Source organism: Chiloscyllium plagiosum, unplaced genomic scaffold (genome assembly GCF_037043375.1).
Source record: "Chiloscyllium plagiosum isolate Xiang-an unplaced genomic scaffold, Cpla_swu_hap1 HiC_scaffold_5, whole genome shotgun sequence".
NCBI lineage: Eukaryota > Metazoa > Chordata > Chondrichthyes > Orectolobiformes > Hemiscylliidae > Chiloscyllium > Chiloscyllium plagiosum.
In genome coordinates this window covers 2360236-2376310 of record NW_028270143.1, presented here as the reverse complement: position 1 = coordinate 2376310, position 16075 = coordinate 2360236, and the positions used below count along the sequence as shown (strand labels likewise).

Sequence of the window (16075 nt, the reverse complement as noted above, 5' to 3'; positions counted from 1 at the left end):
CTCCAGGGTCTGGGGGATATGGCTGAGTGGATTGTGGAGGCATTTCTGTGATCCTTCAAGAATTACTGGAGTCAGGGAGGGCCCCAGAAGACTGGGAAATAGTTAATGTAACAGCCCTGTTTAACAAGGAAGGAAGGCGAAGACAGGAACCTACAGGCAGGTAAACATGACCTTGATTGTTGGTAAGATATTAGTGTCCATTATTAAGGATGAGATTACAGAGTACATGGTAAAATAATGCAGAGTCAGGACAGTTTCATCAAGGGGAGGTCATGCCTGACAAATCTGTTTGAGTTCGTTGAAGAGGCAATGAGCAAGTTAGACAGAGGAGAGCCAGTGGATGTGATCTATTTGGGTTTCCAGAAATTTGTACAGGAGGTTGCTAAATAGGATAAGAGCCCATGGTATTAGGGACATGGTACAAGCAAGAATAGAGGGCTGGCTGCATGATGGAAGGCAGAGAGCAGGGACAAAAAGGTATTTTTCAGAATGGTAACTGTTGATAGTGGAGTTCTGCAGGGGTCAGTGTTGGGAGTCCAACTGTTAATGTTATCCATTAGTGATATGAACCAAGGAAATGAGGGCATTGTTTTTATGTTTGCAGATGACGCAAAGATAGGTGAAGTGACAGATAGTTTCGAGGAATCGGGGAGGCTGCAGAAGGATGTGGACAGGTAGGAGAGTGGGTAAAGAAGTGGAGGATGGAATATAGTGTGAGGTTCTGTATTTTGGAAGGAGGAATAGAGGTACAGAATATTTTGAAAATGAAGAAAGGCTTTGGAAATGTGAAGAAGAAAGGGACTTAGAGAACTTCATGATTCTCTTAAGGTTAACAGGCAGGTGAGGAATTCAATGACAGCATTCATTTTCAAGACAGCTACAATGCAAGAGCAGAGATGTACTGCTGAGGTAGTAAAATGCTCTGGTCAGGCTGCATTTGGAATATTGTGAACAGTTTAGGTTCCAGTATCTAAGGAAGGGTGGGCTGGCCTTGGAGGGGGTCCAAAAGAGGTTCACAAAAATGATCTCAGGGATAAAGGGCTCGTCACATGAGGAGCGGTTGAAGACTCTGGGTCTGTAGTCAATAGAGTTTAGCAGGGTGAGGGGGAAGAATCTCATTGAAACTGAAACGAATGGATAGAGGAGATCTGGAAAAGGTATTTCCACAAGTAGGGGACACTTCATGCTGAGGCCACTGTCTCAGAGTGAAGGGGTGACCCTTTCTGACTGGCATGAGGACAAATTTCTTCAGCCAGAGGGTGGTGAATCTGTGGAACTCTGCTGCAGAAGACTGTGGAGGCCAAGTCATCGAGTATATTTAAGCCAGAAATAGGTAGATTCTTGATTACTCAGGGGAGGTGTGACAGGGAGCAGGCAGGAGAGTGGGGTTGCGAAACATATCAGCCATCCAAAGTTTGTGCGAAGATTTGTAGCTCAGGTGCTCGTTGTGGTTCTGTTCGCCGAGCTGGAAGTTTTCGTTGCAAACGTTTCGTCCCCTGGCTAGGCGACATCATCAGTGCTTGGGAGCCTCCTGCGAAGCGCTTCTTTGATGTTTCCTCCGGTGTTTATAGTGGTCTGTCCCTGCCGCTTCCGGTTGTCAGTTTCAGCTGTCCGCTGTAGTGGTTGGTATATTGGGTCCAGGTCGATGTGTTTGTTGATGGAGTTTGTGGATGAATGCCATGCCTCTAGGAATTCCCTGGCTGTTCTCTGTTCTCTATTCACACACGCAGACAACAAGCAACATGAATTCGACTGGGACAACACTACTATCAGAGGGCAAGCCAGACAGAGAACAGCCAGGGAATTCCCAGAGGCATGGCATTCATCCACAAACTCCATCAACAAACACATCGACCTGGACCCAATATACCAACCACTACAGCGGACAGCTGAAACTGACAACCGGAAGTGGCAGGGACAGACCACTATAAACACCGGAGGAAACATCAAAGAAGCGCTTCGCAGGAGGCTCCCAAGCACTGATGATGTCACCTAGCCAGGGGACGAAACGTTTGCAACGAAAACTATCAGCCATGATCGAATGGTGGGATGGGCAGAATGGTCTAACTGTGCTCCTACATCTTATGTTCTTATGGTGTCTTGGCTGCCCAATGCCCTGAAGGTGGTGGGAGGGTGAGTGGGTATGCTGCGGGCAAGCTGTCCAATGGATTTACCAAGTCCTTTGTATTAAAGAAACAGCATAAGGAAGACAAATTTATTAATATAAATGTAAAAGTCCAACTAATGGACTTTTAAATTTCTTAAAACATGTCAGACAACAATACAAATCTGGCTTATTAACTTTTCAAGGGAAAAAGAATGCTCGTTTGCATGATTATTTGCCTATCCTGTTACAATCTCAGAATATTCCAAAGTGTGGTAAAGCCAAAAGTGTTGGGAAGGTTGCAACATGCCTGCTTAAAAAGACAGTTTTTTTCAAATGTTCTGTCACTTATGATATTTAAATTTACATTATGGTTTTAACATTTACTTTAAACACAAAAAATGCCCACTTTTATGAGCAAGACAATGTTCTTTTTCTTTATTTCTGACCAAGCGTTTTTCTGAAGTGTTATATTGCAAGGCGTTGTGTTCATAATACTAATATGCAAAACCCTTTCACTGCGCTATTCATATATAATCCTCACAGAGAGAACTTAGAACAATACAGCACAGGAACAGGCCCTACAGCCCACCATGTCTGTGCCAACCATGATGACATTTTATCTAATCACATCTGTTTGTACATGGCCCATATCCCTCTATACAATTACAAGGAACATTTTTTGATTTGTTATACTGGAGACTACAATAGGATGAGGGAAGACTTGCCTAAAGTTGACTGGAAACAAAGACTTTATGGTGGGACAATTGATGAGCAGTGGAGGACTTCCAAAGCAAGTTTTCAAAGTGCCCAGCAAACGCATATTCCAGTGAAAAGGAAGGACTGTAAGAAAAGGGATAATCTGCCATGGGTGTCTAAGAAAATAAGGGAGGCTATCAAATGCATTTAAAAGGTGCTGTATAAGAAACCTTAGTAAATTGTTGCAGTGCGTTTTGTAAATGATACACATTGCTGTCATTGTGCTTCATTGGTGGAGGGAGTGAAGGTGTCGATGATGGTGGGTGTAGAGCATTTTAAAAACACATTAAAAAAAACTTGAACACATTGCTGGTGCACCAATGCAATCTTCTATGTAGCCTGTAGCCTTTACCCATCATTATAGAGTTGCTTAACTCATTGTCCACAGAACCCAAATTAAAATCTGAAATTCTAAGTCACTTGTCCAGAGTTTAGTTGGTGATTCAGGGAAATGTTCCAAATCTGCACTCCCAACTTGGGAGCAAAAATCAAGGCCTAATTTTAAACTGCATTTATTGAGGCTGACAGGAAAAATGGTCCTGTTACTTTGGTAACATTGTTTAAGCAGCTTTTATGTAGGAACTCAAATTGCATTATTGAGTTCTAAGATAACATTATGAATGTTATCTTAGAACATTCCTCATCAAGTAATGAATGTGGAAAATTAGATGAAGCTTTCCTGTGTGATAGAGAAGTGTATAAATGTAAGTGTTCATGTTATTATTCACACTTTAAAATTATATTAGAAAGATGATTTTTTTATATCTCAAGTTGTATATTAAATATTATTGCACATAAACAAAGTATTACCTATTTGTGAGAAAAATATTGTTTAAATTTTTTTTGAACATGCTATATAAATGCAATTCATCATTGTTATGGAACCTTACGTCTGCTGAGTCACAGCATAATTACAATTATTTGGTAAAGATATGCCAGCTGTAAGAAAAATATCTAAACCCAAAACTTATGCGCAGGATGTTAACTTGTTTATTTGGTATTTTTATCAATTCTGAGAAGGTGTTAATCCATTTAAATTCATCTGCTCAAAGGCAGACAGCAACATTTCAGATGTGTCATGTGATCATTTCAGGACCTGAGTTTCATTATTCAAGAGTGCGCAAATAAGCTGTGATCTGTTTAATTTTTTCCACTTCGTCTCAAGCTGCAACTCTCAGATATTTGATATCTCTGAATAAATGATCAGAATTACAAGGCACAGATAATATCGGAGTTTGCAAGTTTGATTTACAGTTACTACTGGATGAAGATATGTGGCGATGAGCCAAGACTGTGTAAGAATACAAATGACAGCAAAATAATTTCCTCCCCCCGCCCCCACTCCTCCAAAAAGCTTTCCAAAGCAACCGTTTGATGTTATCCTCACTATACGATTATGTCAAAGTCTGCAGATGGTTCATTTATTTCCTCTTGCATTTTCCTCAAATTCATTAGGCATAAATGAATGGTTCTCGAGTCTCAATTTAGAGTAAGCAGGGCTTGCTATGCTGGCAAATATTTCACGTATGTTGTTGTTTATTTTATACAGCTACTTGCAGCAGACAGTAGAGGCAATCACAGAGCAGAGAACATGCCATTTGTCTTCATATTTCACTAAAATCCAACTGCCATCGCGTATGTCAAATGTTTGAAAGAAAGCTCCATCTGCTTGTCGCTGCTTGACAAATGGTCTGATATCATGAATCAATACCCCAGAGGCAACTCCTTCTCTTGCTCCGTGTCTGTCAGGTAATTCCTGCATTAAATTAGCACAGAATAAACAATCTAATCCCCATACTGAGTACTTGCAACTGATATTTTTGTCATTGCAATCTTATATTTTAAGAACGGTGATTTTAAGAACACTTGAGCAAGAGGTTGCACCAAAACAAAATCCTGAGGTGCTTAAAGTTGCTTTTATTTTAGCAATAAAGTTGCATGAACACAACTTCGTAATAATCACTTCTTTAAATGATATGCCTCATTCTCCTGCTCATTCACCAATATCCTCCTGCTCTTCTCTGACAAATTTTGCCAGAATTTAACAGAATTCCCAAGAAATTAAGTGAATGATTGAAAATAATCATTTACATTGTTTCCCTGGTGTATACACCAAAATTGCAGCAGTAAATCCCATATGAAATTTCCAGACTGATTAATGTTCATTTTCTCAGCCTAGAATCTGTCTCGATTGCTCTGTCTTCTACTGCATACATTTTATTTCATGTCCTTCTCCCCTCACTTCTTCATCATATTTCCACTGTTCATTGCTCATTTTGCAGTAAAGGAAGGATTACATTGACTCATGATTCTAACATTTGTCCACTTCATTCATTTTGTTTGAAGTTCTTACATTTTCTTTTTCTCCTTGCTGAACTGTATCTGTGAAGAGAAATCTATCAATATTATGTGAAATCAAACTTGATCAAAGGAAGTTATATTAGTACAATGAATATTTTTGTGTCCGCTTGCTGAGGGGAAACCTCATAGAGGTTTATAAAATCATGAGGGCCATGGATCGGATAAATCAACAAAGTCTCTTCCCTGGGGTGGGGGAGCCATAAACTAGAGGGTATAGGCATAGGGTGAGAGGGGAAAGATATAAAAGAGATCTAAGGGGCAACTTTTCACATAGAGGGTGGTGTGTGTATGGAATGAGCTGCCAGAAGAAGTGGTGGAGGCTGGTACAATTACAACATTTAAAAGGCATCTGGACGGGTATATGAATAGGAAGGGTTTAGAGGGATATGGGCTAGCTGCTGGCAGGTGGGACTAGATTGGGATTGGAATATCTGGCCTGGCAGGTGGGACTAGATTGGGATTGGAATATCTGGTCAGCATGGACAAGTTGGACCAAATGGTCGGTTTCCATGCTGTACCTCTCTATGACTCTATGACAAATATTTGAAAGATATACTGAATTCCACAGCTTCATCGTTGTCAAGTAAATAGCTCAATGGATTGTTATTGTGTTAAAAGGGGATGTGTCCTGCATCCAGGAGTTGGTGTGTCCTGCAGACACTAAACAGCAAACTGGAGCTAAAGTTTTAAAATGTAGATGCCATGGTGACCCATTGAACATCAGTGGGATATTTTGTTCAAACTTACTGAGTAGGCCCTGATGACAGAGCTATGGCAGTCGAACTCTGAAAATAAAATATATCAGAAAGTGAACCCAGTTTAAATTTGAAGTCACACTCAGGCAGAATGGAGCAACAGGTAAGTAGGCAACTCTTCTGTGTTGTTTTAGATGCTGAGCATTATTAAAATTCCCAGCTAGTCACAAGTTGGCCATATATCCTCTATCTTCCTTAAATTTCACGTGATCTAAATCTCAGCTGCCTGTGTGATACTCTGTTTACTGCTCACACATTATTACTGACCTAAATTGGTTCCTGGTCCCCCAATATGTCAAGTTGAAAGTTGCACATATTTAAAGGTTTCTACCGCTGTTTCTTCAGTTAAGAACTATGTCTTAATCTTTAGTCCTCTCAATGTCTACTCTTTGGCTCACTGTTGACTTTCCACTGTGTCATCGTTGGACTTCTCTTCTCTGCAAAAGAATAAATGCAAATGGTACCTTTAGGAGTGGCATGGTGGCTCAGTGGTTAGCACGGCTGCTACACAGCAACAGGGACCCGTGTTCGATTCCACTCTTAGGCGACTGTGTGAAGTTTGCATGTTCTCCTTGGGTCTATATGGATTTCCTCTGGATGCTCTGATTTCCACCCACAGTCCAAAGATGTGCAGGTTAGGTGAATTGACCATGTTAAATTGCCCATAGTATCCATGGATGTGTAGGTTAGGTGAATTAGCCATGGGAAATGCAGGGCTGTAGTGATAGGATTAGGGGAGATGGGTCTGGGTGGGGTGCTCTTTGGTATGGGCTGAATGGCCTGCTTCCACATGGTAGGGATTCTGTGATTCAAATACAGGTTGCTCTTTACAGTCTTCTGTGGGCTAAATCTTAATGCTTTTTTGGCTAAGTGGGAGTTGCATTGAGTTCTCTGGAGTGATTCGCACCACAAGGCTGAGTGCATTTTCTTACTGTAGCAGACCAAACTCACCTCATTCATTGCCATTTCAGCCACTGCAACAAGAATCATGTCTGATTTCTACCCCACCTTAGCAGATACATTCCCGGAGCAATTCATCACTCAGCAGAGATCCTCCTGAAGACCAGCAACCCTTGCGGCTGTTCCATCTTCCAAAGGCTGCTGCGTACCTGCCAGAATGCTGACATGTGGAATGTGTTGCTTGACTGTGGAAGGAGCCAGGAAAGATGGTGGAGAAGGGGAAGCTGGTACCACGCTTCTCTAAGAGGGACCTGAGGCTCCTTGCAGACAGAATGGTGTTGAGGAGAGGAACTCTCTTCCCAGAAGACCAGAAGAGGTGACCATGCCACTACATCATGCCAGAGTATCTGAGATCACCACCTGGCGCAGTGCCATCTCCAGAGTGAGGAAGACTGGGCTGCAGTGCCAGAGGAAAGTCAATGAGCTCCTCAGCTCTGCCAAGGGGCGGCATGGTCGCTCAGTGATTAACACTGCTGCCTCACAGCACGAGGGTCCCAGGTTCAAATCCAGCCTCAGGCTTGTATCTGTCCTGTGTCTGTGTGGGTTTCCTCCAGGTGCTCCGGTTTCCTCCCACAGTCCAAAGATGTGCAGGTCAGGTGGATTGGCCATGCTAAATTGCCCATAGTGTTATAGAGTCATAGAGAATCATAGAGATGTACAGCATGGAAGCAGACCCTTCAGTCCAACCCGTCCATGTCGACCAGATATCCCAACCTAACCTAGTCCCACCTGCCAGCACCCGGCCCATATCCCTCCAAAACCTTCTTATTCATATACCCATCCAAATGCTTCTTAAATGTTGCAATTGTACAAGCCTCCACCACATTCTCTGGCAGCTCATTCCATACACGTACCACCCTCTGCGTGAAAAAGTTGCCCCTTAGGTCTCTTTTATATATTTCCCCTCTCACCCTAAACCTATGCCCTCTAGTTCTGGATCCCCGACGTCAGGGAAAAGACTTTGTCTATTTATCCTATCCATGCCCCTCATAATTTTGTAAACCTCTATGAGGTCACCCCTCAGCCTCCAACGCTCCAGGGAAAACAGCCCCAGCCTGTTCAGTCTCTCCCTGTAGCTCAGATCCTCCAACCCTGGCAACATCTTTGTAAATCTTTTCTGAACCCTTTCAAGTTTCACAACATCTTTCCGATAGGAAGACCAGAATTGCATGCAATATTCCAACAGTGGCCTAACCAATGTCCTGTACAGCCGCAACATGACCTCCCAACTCCTGTACTCAATACTCTGACCAATAAAGGAAAGCCTACCAAACGCCTTCTTCACTATCCTATCTACCTGCGACTCCACTTTCAAGAAGCTATGAACCTGCACTCCAAGGTCTCTTTGTTCAGCAACACTCCCTAGGACCTTACCATTAAGTGTATAAGTCCTGCGAAGATTTGCTTTCCCAAAATGCATTTATCTGAATTAAACTCCCTCTGCCACTTCTCAGCCCATTGGCCCATCTGGTCCAGATCCTGTTGTAATCTGAGGTATCCCTCTTCGTTGTCCACTACACCTCCAATTTTAGGTGCATCAGTCAGAGGGAAGTGGGTCTAGGTGGGTTACTCTTCAGAGGGTCGGTGTGGACTGGTTGGGCTGAAGGGTCTGTTTCCACACTGTAGAGAATCTAATCTAATCTAAGATAAAAATAAAACTCTGTCCTCTGCTGCGTTATGTTCACTGTATCCCTGCAACTGTACCCAATGCCTGCAAATGTTCATGCACTGGCAGCCCCTCTGCTCCGTGCAACACTTTGCCTCACTCGTTCTCCTTACCTGTCCCATCTTCCCACACCACTAATCTCCCATGCCCTCTGCACTCCCTCCTCACTCCTTCAGAACACCTCAACACCTTTCCCCTCATGCACCAGTCCCACCATTTATTCCTCCTGTCATTAGAGGAGAAGAGATCACACAATAAAGTGGTGTAACATAGGGCAGGTGGTCAGGTGCTAGATATCTGTGTCACCCAAGCACGAGAAGACACGGGACTGAGGGGATATGGAGACATTCGTGTCTTTGACATCCGAGTAACACTTGTTATCCTTTCTGCAACGGTCACGTTAACCAGATGTCGGACACCACACTAACCTGTGGCCCCTGTGCCTTCTGCTTCTTATGTCTTACAGATGATCTAGCCCATCCCCTGCAGAGGCAAAGTCCTTGATTACTTCTGATGATGCAGAAATGTTGCAGGGGATGCTGTAAGCACTGCCCCTGGACCGCCCCCTCCCCAACCGCAGCAGTGTCTCAGAGAGCACTGTAAGGGCACACAGTGAGTTCCACCTAGCAGTAACTGCACAGGTGGGGGAGGGGGAAATGTCCCAGGTCAGGGGCAGGCAGATGACTGTTGAAGATCAGGCAGCTCCTCAGTGTCTGGCAAGAGAAGACCCACTACTCTCATTTTAATTCTTAGTGAACTCTATGTTGATGGGAGACATTATATATAATAAAAAATTGAATTTCAGGTCATATTCAGTTTTAATTAAATGTTTGATTTAATTTTCTAAACTCAACATTTCTGCCAATAAACTGTTTTATGTGACACAATGAATTCAAAGGAAGTAGAATTACATTGTTTAAAGGTTGTCTTTTCAATGTTGTTTGATGATGTTGGACGATTATAGTTATTATGCTCCAGTTCATTAATGTGCTTGCAGATTTAATTGCAGCAAGAATTCTGCTGAATAGAAAACATTCAAATTCCAAATTGTTACCCTCAAACTAATAAGAATTAAAACCTTGATTTGCTTAAGGAATGAGAAAAACAATTTGGTTGAAATTCAGTTTGTAATTCTTATTCTTTTCTACTCCATTGTTATTTCCATGAGGCAGAGGAGTTAACACCTCATATTTATCCAAATTAAAGCCCATCTGCTATTCCTTGGTCTGTTGATGAAGATTCCTTTGTAATCTTAAATAATCTTCTTCGCTGTCCACTATATCACCAATTTTGGTATCATCCACAAATTTACTATCCTTGCTTCCTAAATTCTCATCCAAATAATTTATATAAAATTACAAACAATAGCAGACCCAGCACTAATAGGCTTCCAGTCTGAAAAACACCTTTCCACCATTACTCTGTTTCTTACAATCAAGCCAGTGCATTAACACTGACTACAAAATCAGAGTCATTATTTCTTTTAAGAATATGATTTTTTTTAAAAAATCACTCACGGGATGTGGGTATTGCTGGCTTGCCAACATTTATTGCCCATCCCTAGTTGTCCTTGAGAATGTGGTGAGCTGCCTTCTTGAATCACAACAGTCCACAAGGTGTAAGTTGACCCACAACGTGGTCACTCTTACCAATACTGTCATGGATAGATGCATCTGCAGAAGGCAGATTGTTAAGGATGAGGTCAAGTCTGTTTTTCTCTCGTTGATTCCCTCACCACTTACCACAGACCCAGTCTTGTGGCTATGTCCTTTAGGAGAAGCCAGCTTAGTCAGTAGTACTGCTGCCAAGTCACTCTTGGTAGTGGACACTCAAATTCTCCCACTCAGTATCCATTTTGTGCCCTTGCCATCCTCAGTGCTTGCTCCAAGCGTCGTTCTACATGGAGGAGTACTGATAGTACGGACTCATTGGCCAAGAGAGGACAGTATGTCGGCATCAGCAGGTTTATTCGCCAATGTTTAACTTCATATCATGAAACTTCAAGGGGCACAGAGTCAATGTTGAGGACTCCCCGGGCAACTTCCCCCGATTGTATACCACTGTGCCACCACCTCTGCTGGGTCTATGCAGGACATATTTAGGGGTGGTGATGGTAGTGTCTGCAGCATTGTAAGGCATAATTTTGGGTGGCTCAGTGCTTAGTACTGTTGTTTCACAGTGCCAGTGTCCCGGGTTCAATTCCAGCCTTGGGCGATTGTCTGTGTGGAGTTTGCACATTCTCCCTGTGTCTACATGGGTTTTCTTCAGGTGCTCCGGTCTCCTCCCACAGTCCAAAAGATGTGAATTGGCCATGCTAAATTGTCCATAGTGTTAGGTATATTAATCAACGGTAAATGTAGGGAAATGGGTCTTGGTAAATTACTCTTCAGAGGGTCGGTGTGGACTTGTTGGGCAGAAGGGCCTGTTTCCACACTGTAGGGAATCTAATCCAAATCTATAACTCCACAAAAGATCACTGTGCTCTCCTTCCTTAATTCCTTCAAAGTTGGTCATCTTGAGGAAAGTCACCCGAAATAACAATGTCGGTGACTGTGTTTTAAAAAATGCTAATGTTGGATTGATTTTACCACTGAAACTGATCACAGAGAATCTGCAGGTTCTTATTTTGTGAAAGGAGGATTAAATAATTAATTAATCCAAAACATGAAAATGGGAAGAAAGAAACAACAAAGATCAATTGTCTGGCATTTATTTTCTTCTGAAACTGAAATGTGCATATGACAAATATAGTTATGTTAGCTAGATAACATTAACAGTGTATTTCCAAATACAACTATTATGAATGTTAGTTAGATGGATAAGAAAAGGTATTTTCTCACAGAAATCATGTAAGACTTAATGTATTAACAAGCAATTCAGATTTCAGGCACTTATTAGGAGGTCAGAAGCATTCTGTGCTAGATTGTGCTTATTCTTAGTCACTTCGATTTTGAGAGCCACGATGGCCAGAATGCCCAATCTGTGGAGATCCATCAACTATTTCTCTCCTAATCAGCTCAATAACTCCTTTCACTGTTAATTATCTATTTATGAGAGGCCAAGGTATCACACTTTTCTACACTTGCACTTTGCAATGGGTCCCACTTAGCCGAGATTTCTATTAGTTTTCTCACCAATTTCTGTTAGCAACTTTACCTTTTGAACGTGCTGACATCTGCTGTGTGTTCTGTGGTACCTTGTTAAAGTTTTAACTTCCTGTGTGTTAACTGTGACAAGGAGTTTCAACAGGTTAATGTTGCATCAGGCACATCCCAGAAGCCAGAACAAGGGAATTGTCTGAAAATTAAAACCAGGCCATTTAGGACTGAAATCTAGTCGCATCTTTTCACGTAAAGAATAGTTACAACCTGGAATTCTTTTCCCAAACATTTAGATAGATCAATCGACATTTTACAGAATGGGATCAATGGATATGCGTAACGGTATCAAATGATTTAGAGGATATATTAGTAAATGGAATGTAGTTACACATTAGCCATGATCAAATGTAATGTTGAAGGCCGAAGGGCTGAGTGACCTATAAGTTATTCCTACATCTCTGTATTCAGTTGTGGACACTTTGCCAGACACATCAGTAAAAAGTGGACCATACTTGACATAGTCCGAGTTTTACTTAGGTAACAATCTTATATAAACCTGGCTTCACTGCCATCAACATTCCCTCATCTTAACTTGTACAAACAGGTATCACTGGAGAATTGAAATCGTCTGCTTGTACAAATGACTGGCAAGCATAGGTATGAGGAATTCTGACACTGAAAATACCAAGCTTAGACCAACTAAGAGATTCATATTTTCACAATGTATGGCAGGCTGTTGATTTTAATCATCAATCTGTTAGGTTCAGAATCTCTTTTGATAGATACTTCACATTCCCTTCCAATTCTGCCTAAATAGTCAACCAATGTTTATTATAGGTTACAGAACAGGCAGTTTTCTAGATTACCAGAACTTTACCTCTTGCATGAGGTGCGGTGACCCTCATGTTAAACCACCTCCAGCTGCATCTCTTTTAATAAGAGAGTAGCCCTATCTGGGTACATCCCCTAGGACGATGGCCATTACTTTGTATTAATTAAAATGGGTGATGGTACTGAGACCAATTGGAAATCTTGCTGTTGTGACTATCTCCAGTTACCAGAAGGAGAACTGCAATCAGGCCCATACTCAATCGCTGTCTGCGTAAAAGTGAGGAATTGGGATCTAGCACCTTTCTCAGCTGCAGTACCTGACCCCAACAGTTTTCAATTTGTTATAGTTATTCTGTACGTGAAGAAAGAAATATTTCCAATGAATAGGTTTCCTTGACTTCTCCTTCTCATCGATCTTTCTTTCCCTTTGATCTTTATTCCCATTCCACGTGATCCTCATCTGGCCATATTGGTTGACTGAGCTACTGGGGGCACCAATCTCCAACCCACGGTCTGATCAGCTGCCACATTGAGTTCTGCACCTATCCTAATTAACAAAACGGTCAGAAGATACCGACAATCAGACATACCTTCAACAAGTAGAGGATGACTTCCGCAAAGTACATCAGCTTGTTCTGTCATTTTCAGATTTTTTTTTGTCCTACTGCCTGTGTGGATCTAAATTAATATGATCTCCATGTCATTCTGCAGAATACGTGCTGTGCTTTGGACATACTCCTGTGAATACTCAGGTTGAGGGTAATTTACCAGTTACATTAAATATAAAAAAAAACTGTTCAAGCAATTCTCTAAATTATTTTCCTAATTAATCTGTTCAGAGATATTGATTCACACCCCGCAGATGGGACTTGAACCCAAACCTCCTGGTCCAGGATAAAGGGCACTATCACTATGCCACAAGAGGGCCCTTTTACTTGAATAGTTTTCAAATTAATTGTTTATTTTCAGGTCTGCAGCACAATCTCAAAACATATGGGATGATGATTAACCAAAGTCTGTAAAAAAAAACTTTCACTTTATTCCATTATGAACTGTTCATACATTTTAAATGACTATCAATGATAATGACAGCTCTTCATTATCATTTGTGCATCATTCCTTTACTAGGCACAGGAATGCTGTAAAGCATTCTGAAGCTGAAAACATCCTCAATTGTTTTATACCAGACTCCTGATATTCCTCTTAGCAATATCTCCTACTAATACCATTGTAGAAATGCTAAAAGAAGTTTTCATACATTTTTCAAAACCACCATGGATTTCTGTCCATCTTGTAGCAGTTGAATTTCACTACCTTCGGTTTCATTGCAGTCAAATGCTGCAAAGTAGATCCAGTGAAATAAACACACAAGAAACTCTATTTCAAAACCTTTTCTTCAATAAAACAAATTACAGCACAGTACTAATATCATCAGATTCCTCTGGCTTCCTTTGCTTGCTAGGAAGCGATTTTAAATATTCAAGATGCCTTCTTGCATCTTCCTGGTTCTGACGTACGTAATAGACCACATATGAGATCACCATGGTGAACCAGCCAAACATCGTGACCAGCATAGCCACATCAGTTGTTTTTTTGGACAGATTACAGAGGTCAGCTTCATTTGCAGCACTGATCAAAGATTTCCCAGTATGTTCCTTCAAAGCTGCAGTCTCACAGATGATATTGTTGGCTATTTCATGGTTCGAGGGCATACCATGCAGCGCCTGTTGGAGGGTGCAGTCACAGTGCCATGGGTTGTCAGAAAACTGGGCCCTGCCTTTGAGTTTGCTGAATGTGTCTTTATGTACACTTTTAATCTTGTTGTTTGAAAGATCAAGAGTCTGCAAGGTATCAGCCACACCTTTGAATGCTTGTTCTTCTATGGACTCAATAACATTTTTGGACAAATTAAGCACTTTAAGTTGGTGCAAGTCTTTAAAGATCTCATTGGGAACGGACCTTATTTGATTTGAGTCTAAGTAAAGCAAAGCAGTTTCTGGAGGAAGGTCTTTGGGAATCTCTTTGAGATTCGCATTGCTGCAGCTTACATTTAAGCTACTGACATGAGAACACATACAGCCTTTGGGACACATGCTGGCTGAGTGAAAGCACAGAACCAGGAACACTAAACTCTGCAGCAGAAAATGCATGGAGGATGAGCGAGCAAGGAATAGGTCCATCAGCTTCATGCTGGGATGTCTGCATAATCACACGGCCTCATGCTTCATCCAACAACGTACATACGACGTTTGGCAATAATTCTTTTCCTCTTCAGTAAGCAACTTAAACAACGTAGTGAAGTTGTGCATGTTGTCTACATTTATACGTTGCTAATGATGTTCAAAAGTATTATACCTGAAAGAGAAATAAATATACACATTTTATGTAGAAATTACTTGAGGAGAAATTTAAAAGAGCAAACTCATACATACATAGGACTGTAACTTTGAATAAATATAATCACAACTGGTCTGTTTCCGTGCTCTTTGACTTTTATGGTGTGATTGTTCCAATCGTCTGCTGAGATGTGCTGTGTCATTGGGAAAACCACATAATAGTGTGATGCCTAAAAAACATAATTGCTTCTCTTATATTCAGTGCATTCTGCCAAATTATTTTATGATTGTAATTTTAAGATATTATTTTTCATTGAGATGTAAATTTGAAAGACTACATAGCTGTATATTAAAACGTGACTACTTAATTGTCATAAACTTTTGCTACATCAGAAATCTTATTGGTTTTGTTATCCATTTTAAAGTGCCATCTCTTATTTTTCCCAAATACTACATTTTAATCTTTCTCTTGTTGATTAGAATCTTCATTGATTTTATGTTTACAAGGTTTTTATCATAAGTACAAGGTATATTTCAATTTTTTTTTTCTAGTCTTGCATTTTTGTAAGGAGACTGGATTAGGAAGATTGGATTTCAGTCCCATTTATCTTTAATACTGACCCACTTTAAGAAAAGACTACTGGAAAACAGATACAATAAAAAGATGTAATTAAATCCCAGAACAATGGTGAAAAAAAATTTCAAAGAATAAAGATGAATTTCAAATGGATTCTTTACTGTAAATTTCACTCGCCAGTAATGACAAAGGGTTCTAAAACTATTTCCAGAATAAGCAATGCTCCAATTTGCTACGTATGCTACAGTTGACCACCCACTTCCAGCACACTGCTTTCAACATTCAAACTTACAAATATTTCCATGGCCCAGCTTTATTTATCCCCACAACCTTTTGGAGTTCCCTCTCCCAGCTGCACAGTCAGCTCCTCTGGCGTGTGTCACTGCCCATCTCACCCTCCCTCCTCTTTACATTCATGGCACATCCTGCAGGCAGCATGGCTCAGTTCTCTCTGGGATTTTCTTTCTAAACTCAGAGTCGAGACGTACAGCATGGAAACCCTACGGTCCAAGCCATCCATGCCGACCAGATATCCCAACCCAATCTAGTCCCACCTGCCAGCACCCGGCCCATATCCCTCCAAACCCTTCCTATTCATATACCCATCCAAATACCTCTTGAATAT

The 16075-nt window shown here is 41.2% G+C and overlaps 1 protein-coding gene across 8 annotated transcripts in view; it reads right to left on the bottom strand.

The window, feature by feature from the left end:
* Positions 1-11299: 11299 nt before the first annotated feature.
* lrrc3b (leucine rich repeat containing 3B) overlaps positions 11300-16075 on the bottom strand; it is a 64636-nt gene continuing 59860 nt past the window's right edge. For all 8 annotated transcript variants that reach the window (XM_087986908.1, XM_043689472.2, XM_043689474.2 and 5 more), the window contains one exon: positions 11300-14892. In XM_087986908.1, the coding sequence (XP_087843034.1) occupies positions 13947-14726 (780 nt within the window). In that variant the 5' untranslated portion in view covers positions 14727-14892 and the 3' untranslated portion in view covers positions 11300-13946. The remainder of the gene's footprint in view (positions 14893-16075) is intronic.